The 13918-nt window shown below is 36.0% G+C and overlaps 2 protein-coding genes across 3 annotated transcripts; both read right to left on the minus strand.

Moving 5' to 3' along the window:
• Positions 1-2491: 2491 nt before the first annotated feature.
• Positions 2492-7775, minus strand: LOC133792506 (sugar transporter ERD6-like 7). Its single transcript, XM_062230420.1, has 18 exons — positions 6205-7775; positions 6031-6093; positions 5571-5660; positions 5412-5471; positions 5200-5265; positions 5035-5100; positions 4847-4922; positions 4643-4707; positions 4466-4558; positions 4277-4357; positions 4105-4189; positions 3880-3923; positions 3731-3793; positions 3571-3630; positions 3410-3463; positions 3019-3078; positions 2780-2894; positions 2492-2670 (listed from the first exon to the last, which is right to left on the minus strand). Exons 1-18 carry the CDS (start codon positions 6349-6351, stop codon positions 2555-2557), a joined length of 1404 nt encoding a protein of 467 aa, XP_062086404.1. The 5' UTR covers positions 6352-7775; the 3' UTR covers positions 2492-2554.
• A 142-nt stretch (positions 7776-7917) lies between these two features.
• Positions 7918-13556, minus strand: LOC133792499 (sugar transporter ERD6-like 7). 2 transcript variants are annotated; one of them, XM_062230410.1, is made up of 19 exons: positions 13152-13556; positions 12981-13043; positions 12520-12609; positions 12361-12420; positions 12146-12211; positions 11971-12036; positions 11772-11847; positions 10348-10412; positions 10171-10263; positions 9982-10062; positions 9810-9894; positions 9585-9628; positions 9438-9500; positions 9279-9338; positions 9123-9176; positions 8737-8796; positions 8496-8610; positions 8239-8387; positions 7918-8126 (listed from the first exon to the last, which is right to left on the minus strand). In XM_062230410.1, exons 1-18 carry the CDS (start codon positions 13296-13298, stop codon positions 8272-8274), a joined length of 1404 nt encoding a protein of 467 aa, XP_062086394.1. In that variant the 5' UTR covers positions 13299-13556; the 3' UTR covers positions 7918-8126; positions 8239-8271. The 2 variants fall into 2 exon arrangements, with proteins under 2 accessions (XP_062086394.1, XP_062086398.1); XM_062230414.1 differs by lacking the exon at positions 7918-8126 and having other exon boundaries at positions 8141-8387; positions 13152-13324; positions 13399-13556.
• Positions 13557-13918: the final 362 nt, after the last annotated feature.

Consider the following 13918-nt stretch of genomic DNA (forward strand, 5'->3'; position numbering starts at 1 on the left):
TTTGAAGTTCTCCGGGAGGGGCGTTTCCACGATCTTCCGAATACATGGTTCCGGGTCTTCCTCCTCAGAGTCTGACAGAGCCCCACTTTGCTTCCGGACCAGCTTGGTCAAGGCAGCGATCTGTTCCTCGAGCCTCTTTGTATCGCTCTCCGGGAGGTCACGTCCCCGGAGCTTGTCGTTGAGATGATTTCGCAGGTCATCTCCGCGAGGCCGGGCCTTTTCTCCTTTGGCCTTTTCATACTTGGCCTCCAACCTTCTTCTTAGGTCCACCGTGGACCAGCTATCTTCGGAGTGCGTGTCCGCAGCCCGATTGTCCTGGTTGACGGAATCACTGGGGCCGTTGTTCCTTCCCCTAGGCCTGGGTGCCTTAGCACCGGGCCCTTTAGGCACAGAGTGCCCCCTTGGGGCTGAAGGACGTCTGGGCTTAGGAGCGCCAGAGACCTTCTGCGCGCGGGGGGGGGGGGGGCAGTCGGCCTGGTGATTCACGCCTTTAGGGGGTGCAGGGGCGTTAGTGCGCACAGGCTCCCCAACTTTTTCTTTGCCCTTGTTAGGGGCGGCTTTGGATGGTCCAGCAGCGGCGGGATCCGGCATGGTGGCATCAGCACCACCTAAAACAGAGGCGTCCGAGTCCGAGTCGCCTAGATCTCCGAACTTGCTTTGGAGGCGCTCCATCATGCGCTGCATTTTTTCGGAGACGCGCTCCTGCTCAGCAAGCTTGGCCTTAGTGGTCACCAGTTCTTCGGCTACTTGGACCAGTTCTGGATCCTTCTCGTAGTAGTAGACGTCTTTGTAGTAACCGTCTCGGACATACTCTTCTTCGTTTTCTAAATATGTCGTATCTTCAGTACTGACCTGATCCTGGCGGGATGTCGGGTCTTCACCTTGGTAGTCCGAGTCGTGGGTACTTTCTCCTTCGGTCTGGGTTGCCGAGGGTTCGTTTTGTACCGCATCTTCCATCATAGTATCGGGGTTGACCCTAGCATTCTTGTCAACCGCGGATTTTCTCGTAGTCACCATCTTTTCAGTACGGAGTGAATACAAAAAACGTACACAGAAAAAGAGCTGACTAACAACTCCCTACAGCTCTCAATGAAAGCACCAAAATGTTTACCGAGTTTTTCGGAAACGAATACAAACAAAATAATAAAAAGGTAAGAACTGTGGAAGTGCAGAAATATAAATAGACAAACAGGTTTTTTACGTGGTTCAGGCGTTAACGAGCCCTAGTCCACGAGTCGATGTTATTATACTTGTAGAGAATTACAGTAAAATGGCTGGTGTACAAGAACCTCACAAACTCACAATGTTTCTCTCGGGTTCTCTTGAAGAAGATGAAGCTAGAGAGATTTTGGCAGAGTTCTTGCTATTTAATCTGTTGGCCTCCCTCCCTATTGTAAAATGAGGTCTTTATAGCCAGGGTTTTGGATTAGGGTTTTACTTTGCCCCCATGAGTCTTAATTACACCAGCCGTAAATAGGGGATACAATTACCGTAGTCGCATGGCTACAAGGCTCTACGTAGGTATAATTACATGAAAATATGGGGAATGTAAAAAGGCAGCTGTCTTTTCCAGGCTGTCAGCGGAACAGTAGGCGAAAAGGCACTTTTAGGCGTGCTGGGATGTGTGCGGCCTCGACCTGTCAGGCGGGATCCTGTGTCAGGTGAGTATCATTCCAACTATGCCTCATCCGTGACTCGACCGCTTGGTCTTCTTCCGTGCGAGGCACGAAACTGTATCCGCGAAAGTAACCTGAAGAGCTTCTCCTGGAAGGACCTTCCCCGAAGGATATCCCTTCGGGAGTCCGGGAGAATTGACGAGCTTCCGGGTCGCGGTTGCTTGAAAGAGTGTGCTAGACACTAAACGGGAGAGGCGAAGCCTTTCTGTCCATCCGCGAGCCCTGGTCACCCTTCGTGAAAGACTTTGATAATTCTGCTTCCCCGAGGCTATCCATCTAAACGCTATCCGGAAATCTGGATAACAATAATATATCAAAACTAATAACTAAAGTGTTAAAATAAACATAGCATGAAAATAATAACAATAATATCTCCAAAGTGCTTAAAACTAAGAAAAAAGAAAGTTAAATATATTTATAATTAATATGATATATATATGAAAAGAATATAATTTTTTTTAATTATAATTGGATTGAATCAGTTCTTAATTGGATTTCTATAGTTTCATCCGCCATCCGAACCAATCTAATTAATATCCAACTTTAAAATCCAATCCAATTATAATTGGATTGGTTCGTAGTAATTGGATTGGATTGGATCCTGAACACCCCCTGTATAACTATATTGTAAAACTCATGAATGGTTTTGCAAGACTATATGACTACATATGATCATATCTCAAATAGACCATAACCGATTTGTGTGTTGCATTGTACATTTTCCTTTTTGGTGTTTTATTTGAGCTCTGTAATGGACACTGCTTAAATTGCCAAGAATTGCAGCACAAAAACATTTAAATAGTCAAATTTTCTAATGAAAAATCCCCACAAAAATAGTACTTTTTTTTATTACTAAAAATATACGATTTCTTAAATATCTACACGTTAATGGCTTCTTGGATTTGTTCCAATGTTTTCCCCTTTGTTTCTGGCACCACTATGATGATGAACAATATACCCAGAACATTAATTGCTCCATAGAGAATGAAGGTACCTGAGACCACATTCAAAGCCAATTAAGTAAATATCTATAGTAAAAAAAAATTAATACTTGTACACATTGTTTATAGGAACAAATAAAATAAATTGTCACTTATACTCACCATAGGAGCTCCAGGACATTAGAAAGTTAAAGCTGTAGGAACACAACCATGCACCAAACCAATTCACCAATGTTGCTAAGCTTCCAGCTTGCCCTTTGATATTTATAGGAAAAATCTACAGCATAAATATATTCAGAATCATTCAATAAATTTGAAGAAGAAGAAAAAAAAATCTCTTTCTTTTCTGTGCCTGATCTCAAGAGTTAATCAAATAAAAGTAAATCCAGCCAAATTGTTACCTCAGACATCACAACCCAAGGAACTGCTCCCATTCCAATTGAGAATGATCCAATGTAAACCTAGAGTTCAAAAAAAGAACAACTCTTAAAAACCTTTGGTAGACACCAATATCTAAATGGGGTACTTGACAAAATAGATTTTTTTTAATGTTATTTTGAAAGATAACATTCTTTTGATAATTATTTCCAAAATAATCTTCCGACACACTTGATGCACTGTAAAATTTATTCGTCACCCTGTCAAGCTTATTCGACACTATCCGAAAAGCTACTTTGTAAATAATTATCAAAAGAATGTCACTTAGCAAAATGACACTAAAAAAAATATCTTTACCAATTACTCATATTTGTCTGTATAGATAATATGATATAGGGGAATCTGATAACATACCAGTATGCCAGTAACAGCAAGAATGGGAACTGCTTTGAGTGCCAATTCGTGAACCTGTTTGAAACAAAATCAAAAGCCGAGAAAAAGGCTTTCTCTTAACATTGGATATACTAAAAAGCCACAGTGGTTTTTGTGGGTTCGAAAAGTTGTACATTAGGTACCTTAAAGTAGAATGAAAAAGCAGGAAGAATGCAGCCAAGTACCAATCCTGATCCCGAAATCTTGAAACATTGAAGAGATTAGTATAATATGAGCTCTTTAAACATGTAAAATGGGATTTCAATAAGCAAAACTTTGAGGAGAAAAGATGTAGTGTTCTACCAATAACAGAGGTTTTCTTCCTAATTTGTCAACCACTACTGCCCCAAGTCCAGTAACCACAATCTGCAAAACAAAAACATTCCAACAAGTTAATAAAACTAACTTTTTTTTTTTAATTGTACGGAAATGAAGAGTGAAAATAGAAAAACCTGAAGAATAGCATATATTGTAGTTCCAAGGCTGGCTGAGAATCCTGAGATGTTACCAATAATCAAAATGAATATTAAGTACATGTTTAGAGCTAGATTTTAGAAAAAAGTAACTGGTTTTGGTTTATCATTTGTGATATGATTTCAACTCAATCAAGACTGATATGGTTCTATTTGGCCACAGAACTGGAAAATTCTTGTTAAGCAATATTATGGTCAAAGTACCTGCTGACTCAAAAATGCTGCTAGTGTAGAAACAAACTCCATTAATCCCACCAAATTGCTGACAAACCATCAACCCAATTCCTATCTGTTCGTCAAAACAAAACACAATCGACGGATTTTAACTAAAAGATATCAAAGATAACTCTATAATTTGTTCATGGTGAATTATTACAGTGACAGATCGCTGGTATCTCTTTTGGAACAAGTCCAAGATTTTGGCCTTTGGAAGGTTTTCAAGAGTTGTGATATAATCCTGCAAGGTATGACATGGTATCTCTTGTTATGTTATCTTCAAAAGGCTCTAAAACATTTCCAATACTGCCTAGGATAATACAAAAGTTTATGAATCAGAGACAAGAACCTGAATTTCGGCCGCCTCCTGAGATATGTTGGCATTCTTACCGCGAAGTTTCTGCAATGAGACTTCAAAGTCTTTATGACGTCCTGTCTTTGCCTGCATTCATAGCGAGGTTGAGATTTGAGACCATGAATAGAGTTTATTGATTGTGTTCTTTTCTATACTTTCATAGCATCTTACCAGCCATCTAGGAGACTCCGGAATGAAAAAGAGACCAAAAAGCAAAACAGCGCATGGAATAAGACCTGTGCATACTTTGAAAGTGAGTAAATTTCAATTGTATCATTCAAAATAGGGAGTTCTAGTCCTAAGTATAATCAAGGAGGACTATAGTTTTGCTATTTGTCACAACAGTTAACACATAATTTGGCTAAGAAATTTTACCAACTAATGCTAATGTCCTCCATGATAATACATTGCCAATGATGAAGGAAACTGATACTCCACCACAGATCATGAACTACAAGAATAAGAAGACAATATCAGTCTTTTCATATTTCAGGCTTTACTTCTCTTCAAATAACCCTTTCCTATAAAATGACTTTAAATCTCAAGAGAATTAGTCTTTTCACCTGGTTTGCAGCAGTTAGTGATCCTCGAAGATTCTTGGGTGCGATTTCAGCTATGAAAATAGGTACCTTATCAAGAAGCATCAAATTTGTCAACTTTATGAGTCAAAAGTCAATGGTTTTATCAGGTGGGATGTACTAAAACTACTAGAATGAGAAGAAACACACCACATAGGAAAAGGCTCCCATTCCATATCCAGTTGCAAGTCTTCCAAGATTCAAAGGTAGAACTCCCTTTTTAGAATTCAAGATTCGGGAAATTAATAATTCATAATCTTATTAATCATATAAATATCTAACAAATAAATATAGAAAAGCAAACCACAACTTAAATTTTAGGTGAAAACACTTGGGAAATCCCCAAAAGTGATAGAACAGACCTGAGCAAAGTAAATGCAAAGCCACCCTGCAACACAGAAGGCAGTATAAACTCTCATTGCCTGCATCAATACCAAAAGAAGTACATTGTCATGGTAAGTATGGGTAAAATTCCGAAATGAAAATGCTGGAAGTATTCAACATGATGCCCTCTTGCTTACCCATTTTCGACCAACACAATCAGCAATTGGACCGCTTGTGATTGCACCAATCATAGCACCAGAAGTCAATATGGAGCCAAATAGAGAATACTGTGTACAGATATATACAAGAGTAGAAAATTCAGTTTATAAGAAATATCCATATCATATATAATAACATTACACATTCAAGAGACATTCCGAAACCAATATTCAGTCAAGTTTCTTAACCAAAAATCACAGCATTTCACCAATAATTGATTCGAATACTGTAATTTTCAATCTTTTCCAGATTGCCTGACTGAGATTTGAAAAGTTCATAGGCCACAGTTGCTGTCTTTTTTGCTAGTGTTGACAGTAATGAGTTGGTGACCATGAAACTAATTTCATTTGAAAGTGACTAGTCTCTCGAGGAAAACTCTCATGGTCAAGTCTCTATTAAGTAAAAAATTAATAAGTGCTTTTCTACTTATTCCAGTACCTCGTCTAAAGATAAGTTGAGATCCTTCCTTATAGCAGTCTGGGTTGGTGATGAATAACCCGCCTGTCAATTAAACAAAAAGTCTCAGAAGTCATAATAACAAGTATACAAACGTGTGTGCTTACCTTAATACGTAGGGTAGTTGAAGATGAAAATATTATACTAAGAACTTACACAGGTTCCAAATTCATAGGAACCACAAACTGCAACAAAAGTGCTAAAGTAAACCATCCATGGGTGGTCTCTGCTACTTTCATGGTCAGCTGATCCATCTTCAACAGCCATGAGTGGCTCTCTTGTCTCCTCCTCTTTGGCAGCCATGTCTGCTTTCTCTATATAACCTTCAGTTAATTATCTGGGTATCTCCACACACACACACACACACACACATATATATAAGTGTGTTAAAAGAGAAAGATTCAGACCAAATGTATCTTAAAATTGGCTTTCATCAACTTGGAAATAATCGGAAAACCCACTTGGAGGGTGTTCAATTCTCCAACAAAAAGGTCACTTTTCAACTCCTAAGTTTGGTCTACAATTCCTCTTTCTGACACTTCTCTTAAACTCTTTGAAAATGTAACGTATTCTAATATTTATATTATATCTATACTTCTCTTGCTCCAATTTGATGCTCCAATCTACAAATTGACAAGATGTAATATTATAGTTTAGTTAAAAAATGGCAGTAACCTTTGTCGTTTGCAGGTGGATCAATTAAAAAGCACATGGTGTATCTATCTATCTATCAAAACTTTGCTATGTAATTATATATGAAAGGCAGAGACAAAGATCTAAAATGACAATTGTCTTTTGTTTTATCTTCTCTATTGACTGTTGGGGCAATTTTTTTTTTTTTTTTTTTTAAAAGGGTTAGATTAGATCATGAGTAGTAGGAAAGAGATCTAACTCAAATGAATGTTTTTTAGCGGTCCAAATTGAGCATAGCCCACATGATTTAGTCACCCCTAATTCTTTTTTTTTTTCATGGACTAAAAACTTCATTGAATCAACACTGATAATCAGCAATAACAATAGAGTTGACACTCAGGAAATCCTGGCCACCAAACAGTAGCATCTTCTAAAGAGACTGACAACTTGGCCAACGAATGAGTCACTGCATTGGCATTTCTAGGACAAAGAACTACTCTCACATAATTGAAATCAGTACAGACTCTATAAACATCATTCATCACCAGCCCAAAAGAAGAGTAACAATCCTGTTTATTCACCCATGCTTGGACAACACGAGCACAATCAGATTCAAATATCACAGAACTAAAGCCCAACCTTCGACTGAGTAAGGCACCAACCTTGCCTATTGAGTCATGAGCAATGCCACACCCCACCACACCATTTTCCTTCCGAATCCCCACGTCCACATTGACCTTAATACAATCATTCGGCGGCGGGTTCCACATAGCCTGGGGGGCTCAGGACTGGGGGAAACTTGCTGAAACTTGTCCAAATAGTTCACAGCCCAATTCAGTCATAGACTCTTTCCATGAGACTTTGTCATGATCAAACTGATTCCTTCTTTGACAAATCCTCCATATCAATACACAAAACTGCTCCACCTCAAACTTAGAAGATATGCTCATAAATTCAAGGATAACTTCATAAAAGCCTATGGAGGGAGGAAACGAAAGTGAGACCTGGAAAGTGCACTCTTCATAGATAGACACAAGAGATGAACACCCCATTAGTGCATGATATGTTCTCTCCGCATAACAGTGGCAAATCAGGCAAGCAGCCACCCCTAATTTTTTATTTCCTTTGTATTTTTTTTATATTAAATCAGTTAAAAAAATTATTTTAATGAAAATTTTAAGAAAAATAGTGATAAAATCCCAGAGCATATACTGCTTGTATATGTGGTATTCTGAATGAGTTGATAAAATATTATAGGCGTCAAACTTTGCCTTTAGTAATTGAAGCTCATATAACTATATTGTAAAACTCATGCATGGTTTTGCATGACTATATGACATCATATCTCAAATATATACCATAATCGATTTGTTACTACATTGCACATTTTCCTTTTTGGTGTTTGGTTTGAGCTTTGTTATAGACACTGCTGGTGTTCTTCAGCTCTGCAATAGCATCATGAGTAAATAAAATATATTACTAAATTGCCAAGAATTGCAGTACTAAAACATTTAAATAGTTAAATTTTCCAATGAAAAATTCCCACAAAAATAATACTTTTTTTATTATTGAAAACGATTTCTTAAATCTCTACACGTTAATGGCTGCTTGGATTTGTTCCAATGTTTTCCCCTTTGTTTCTGGCACCACTATGATGATGAACAATATACCCAGAACATTAATTGCTCCATAGAGGATAAAGGTACCTGAGACCACATTCAAAGCCAATTAAGTAAATATATATAGTGAAAAAAATTAATACTTCCAAACAATGTTTATTGAAACAAATAAAAGAAATTGTCACATGTAATCACCATAAGAGCTCCAGGACATTAGAAAGTTAAAGCTGTAGGAACACAACCATGCACCAAACCAATTCACCAATGTTGCTAAGCTTCCTGCTTGCCCTTTGATATTTATAGGGAAAATCTACAGCATAAATATATTCAGAATTATTCAATAAATTCGAAGAAGAAAGAAAAAAAAATTCTCTTTCTTTTCTGTGTCTGATCTCAAGTGTTAATCAAAGAAAAGTAAATCTAGCAAAATTATTACCTCAGACATCACAACCCAAGGAACTGCTCCCATTCCAATTGAGAAGGATCCAATGTAGACCTAGAGTTCAAAATATGAAAAACTCTCAGAAACCTTTGTTGGACACCAATGAATGGGGTACTTGACAAAATAGATGTTTTTTTAATATTATTTTGAAAAATGACATTCTTTTGATAATTTTTTTACAAAGAATCCTCCTGGCACACTTGACACACTGTTGAAGTTATTTGTCACCTTGTCAAACTTGTTCGACACTACCTGGAAGGCTACTTTGCAAATAATTATAAAAAGAACATCATTTTGCAAAATGACACTTAAAAAATCTATCTTTACCAATTACTCATATCTGAATAGACAATATGATATAGGGGAATCTGATAACATACCAGTATTCCAGTTACAGCAAGAATGGGGACTGCTTTGAGTGCCAATTCATGAACCTGTTTGAAACAAAACAAAAAAAAAAGGTTTTCTCTTAATATTGGATATACTAAAAAGCCACAATGCTTTTTGTTGGGTTAAAAAATTTGTACAATAGGTACCTTAAAGTAGAATGAAAGAGCAGGAAGAATGCAGCCAAGTACCAATCCTGATCCCGAAATCTTGAAACATTGAAAAGATTAGTATGAGATAAGATATTTAAGCATGGAAAATGGGATTTAAATAAACAAGCTTTGAGGAGAAAAGATGTAATGTTCTACCAATAACAGTGGTTTTCTTCCTAATTTGTCAACCACTACTGCCCCAAGTCCAGTAACCACAACCTGCAAAACAAAAACATACCAACAAGTTACTAATACTAGATTTTTTTTTAATAGTAGGGAAATGAAGAGTGAAAATAGGAAAACCTGAAGAATAGCATATATTGTAGTTCCAAGGCTGGCTGAGAATCCTGAGATGTTACCAATAGTCAAAATGAATATTAAGTACATGTTTAGAGCTAGATTTTAGAAAAAAGTAACTGATTTTGGTTTATCATTTGTGATATGATTTCAACTCAATCAAGACTGATATGGTTCTATTTGGCCGCAGAACTGGAAAATTCTTGTTAAGCAATATTATGATCAAAGTACCTGCTGACTCAAAAATGCTGCTGGTGTAGAAACAAACTCCATTAATCCCACCAAATTGCTGACAAACCATCAACCCAATTCCTATCTGTTCATCAAAACAAAACACAATCGACGGATTTTAACTAAAAGATATAAAAGATAACTCTATAATTTGTTCATGGTGAATTATTACAGTGACAGATCGCTGGTATCTCTTTTGGAACAAGTCCAAGATTTTGGCCTTTGGAAGGTTTTCAAGAGTTGTGATATAATCCTGCAAGGTATGACATGGTATCTCTTGTTATGTTATCTTCAAAAGGCTCTAAAACATTTCCAATACTGCCTAGGATAATACAAAAGTTTATGAATCAGAGACAAGAACCTGAATTGCGGCCGCCTCCTGAGATATGTTGGCATTCTTACCGCGAAGTTTCTGCAATGAGACTTCAAAGTCTTTATGACGTCCTGTCTTTGCCTGCATTCATAGCGAGGTTGAGATTTGAGACCATGAATAGATTTTACTGATTGTGTTCTTTTCTATACTTTCATAGTATCTTACCAGCCATCTAGGAGACTCCGGAATGAAAAAGAGACCAAAAAGCAAAACAGCGCATGGAATAAGACCTGTGAATACTTTAAAAATGAGTAAATTTCAATTGTATCATTCAAAATAGGGAGTTCTAGTCCTGATGAATGTCGATTTTAAAGAAATAGTTAAGAATTATTTTTCATCCCAATTAAACTATTAACACCACAGTGATCTTAATTAGAGCAATAGATCTATTAAGCATCCAATCTATTTAACCCCGTAAAAATATTACATCAAACAAATTAATCTAGACAACAAATTCATTAAGCATGCAATTCATTTAACTTAATTTATATTTTTCATCACAATTAATATATCCATCACAATACCCGATTTATCACTCTACTTAGAATCCTAAATTATTAGGTGAATAACAATCCTAAGATGATAGTAAAACAATGCAAACCCCTAACTAGTGACCATATTTTACAAAAATCGTACCATTGAAATAGACAAATAGAAGAAATTTAATATAAGGGAATAGAAAGAATAAAATTCATCAATGTATTCAAGATCTCATGTCTAGAGTTTTGAAATAACCCTCAACTACAAAGAATACTACTCCATGATTACACTCATATTCACAAACATAAATATTCAATAAAAATAAAGGAGTTTTGAGAAGAAAGAACTCATATTCACAAACATAAATATTCAATAAAAATAAATGAGTTTTGAGAAAAAAGAAAAACTAGATTGAAGAATGTAGATAATAATATCTTTTCTCCTCCTCTGTTGCTCTAGCTTCTAAAATTCCCAATTCAAAGTTATTATAAAAGTTAACCCTAAACCCTTTTATAGCACATTAAAAATTACATTTAAAAATCAAAATTTAAGAAAAAATCGACCGCAAGTCGCGGCCACTAAAATATCTATTTTCCAGAAAATCGGGCTCCAGCCGCGGCCTGGGACATTGCTGGTCGCGGCCATTTCCCAAGCCGCGACCACTGGGCTCTGTTGGTGTGGCCGCGGCCATGGAATTTTTTCGGTGTTTTGTTTTTCTTCAGCTGCAGCCACTGATGACATTTTAACCATAACTTTCTCGATATAGTTCGGAATTGTACGATTCAAAAAGCTATGGAAAGCCAAGAAAAATATATAAAAATTGTATTTCTTCAAAGATTTTCAAAAAAATATTGAAAAATGATCAAAATCAAGTGTGAAGTTTTTGACTTGTAATTTCGAGCTTAACCTTTGCTTATAAAACATCTCAAATTCATTATCATAATAACACAAAATAAACTTATTAAACATATATAAAAAAATAATTAAGTACATAATCATAAAATAATAATGAATTAAAAATAGACAAATTCGATATTTATGACCTAACTAAACTTCAGTCTCACTATTTAAGACAATTGATAATACATAATTTGCCTAAGAAATTTTACCAGCTAATGCTAATGTCCTCCATGAGAGTACATTGCCAATGATGAAGGAAACTGATACTCCACCACAGATCATGAACTACAAGAATAAGAAGACTATATCAGACTTTTTCATATTTCATGCTTTACTTTTCTTCAGATAACCCTTTCCTACAAAATGACTGTAAATCTCTAGAGAATTGCAACTTTTGAATATGTTCACCTGGTTTGCAGCTGTTAGTGATCCTCGAAGATTTTTGGGTGCAATTTCGGCTATGAAAACAGGTACCTTATCATTTATCCAAAAGAAGCATCAGATTTGTCCACTTTATGCATCCAAAGTCGATGATTTTATCAGGTAGGATGAACTAAAACTACTAGAATGAGAAGAAACACACCACATAGGAAAAGGCACCCATTCCATATCCAGTTGCAAGTCTTCCAAGGTCCAAAGGTAAAACTCCCTTTTTAGCATTCAAGGTTCAGGAAATAAAATAATTCATAATCTTATTATTCATATATATAACTAACAAATAAATAGAGAAAACCCAACCACAAACAAGTTAAGTTTTAAGTGAACACTAGTGAAATCCCCAAGTGTGATAGAACAGACCTGAGCAAAGTAAATGGAAAGCCACCCTGCAACACAGAAGGCAGCATAAACTCTCATGGCCTGCATCAATACCAAAAGAAGTACATTGTCATGGTAGATTTAGACAAAATTCTGAAATGAAAATTGTGGAAGTATTCAACATGATGCCCTCTTTCTTACCCATTTTCGACCAACATAATCAGCAATTGGACCGCTTGTGATTGCACCAATCATAGCACCAAAAGTCAATATGGAGCCAAATAGAGAATACTGTGTACAGATATATACAAGAGTAGAAAATTAAGTTTATAAGAAATATATCCATAACAAGTATAATAACAGAACACATTCAAGAGACATTCCAAAACCAATATTCAGCCAAGTTTCTTTTCCAAAATCACAGCATTTCATCAATAATTGATTTGAATACTGTAGTTTTCAATCTTTCTCAAACTGCTTAAATGAGATTTGAAAAGTTCATAGACCACAAATGTTGTTTTTCTTGCAAGTGTTGACAGCAATAAGGTGATGACCATGAAATTTCATTTGAAAGTGACTAGTCTCTCTCATAACTCACAAGGAAAACTCTCATGGTCAAATGTCTATCAAATAAAAAAGTGATTCTCTACTTATTAGAGTACCTCGTCTAAAGATAAGCTGAGATCCTTCCTTATAGCAGTCTGAGTTGGTGATGAATAACCCGCCTGTCACTTAAACAAAAAGTCTCAGAAATCATAATAACAAATATACACACGTGTGTACTTTAGATAAGTAGGGTAGTTGAAGATGATAATATTATACTAAGAACTTACACAGGTTCCAAATTCATAGGAACCACAAACTGCAACAAAAGTGCTAAAGTAAACCATCCATGGATGGTCTCTGCTACTTTCATGGTCAGCTGATCCATCTTCGACAGCTATGAGTGGCTCTCTTGTCTCCTCCTCTTTGGTAGCCATGTCCTCTTTCTCTATATAACCTTCAGCTGATTATTTGGGTGAGTGTTAAAGAGAAAGATTCAGACCAAGTGTATCTTAAAAATGGCTTTCATCAACTTACTTGGAAAAACAAAAAAAACCCACTTGGAGGGTGTTCAATTCTCCAACAAAAAGGCCACTTTTCAACTCCTAAGTTTGGTCCACAATTCCTCTTTCTCACACTTCTCTTAAACTCTTTGAAAATGGAACGTAGTCAAATTTTTATATTATATCTATACTTTTCTTGATCCAATTTGGTTTTACTATCTATAAATGGACGAAGTGTAATATATTATAGTTTAGTTAAATAAAACAGTAATCTTTGTCGTTTGCATGTTAATCAATTAAAAAGCACTTAGTGTATCCATCTATCTATCAAAACTTTGCTATATAATTGTACATGAACGGCAGAGATAAAGGTCTAAAATGACAATTGTCTTTTGTTTTTATCTTCTCTATTGACAGTTGAGGCAATTTTTTTATTTTAAAAAAGGGTAAGATTAGATGATGAGTAGGAAAGAGATCCAAAGCAAATGAAAGTTTTTTAGTGGTCCAAATTGAGCATGGCCCACATAATTTAGTTTTCTACATGTGGTTGCAAT

The sequence above is a fragment of the Humulus lupulus genome, chromosome 1, assembly GCF_963169125.1.
Source record: "Humulus lupulus chromosome 1, drHumLupu1.1, whole genome shotgun sequence".
In the NCBI taxonomy this organism is placed as follows: Eukaryota; Viridiplantae; Streptophyta; class Magnoliopsida; order Rosales; family Cannabaceae; genus Humulus; species Humulus lupulus.

Excerpts from the sequence above, each read along its gene's own strand:
- LOC133792506 (XM_062230420.1), bottom strand. The coding sequence starts at position 6,351 with ATGGCTGCCAAAGAGGAGGAGACAAGAGAGCCACTCATGGCTGTTGAA. Across the intron at positions 4,559-4,642 it reads CGGAGTCTCCTAGATGGCTG|GCAAAGACAGGACGTCATAA; the intron begins GTAAGATGCTAT and ends CTATGAATGCAG. Across the intron at positions 4,190-4,276 it reads GATACCAGCGATCTGTCACT|ATAGGAATTGGGTTGATGGT; the intron begins GTAATAATTCAC and ends TTTGACGAACAG.
- LOC133792499 (XM_062230410.1), bottom strand. The coding sequence starts at position 13,298 with ATGGCTACCAAAGAGGAGGAGACAAGAGAGCCACTCATAGCTGTCGAA. Across the intron at positions 12,212-12,360 it reads TTTCCATTTACTTTGCTCAG|GGAGTTTTACCTTTGGACCT; the intron begins GTCTGTTCTATC and ends AATGCTAAAAAG. Across the intron at positions 8,388-8,495 it reads AATGTCCTGGAGCTCTTATG|GTACCTTTATCCTCTATGGA; the intron begins GTGATTACATGT and ends ATGTGGTCTCAG.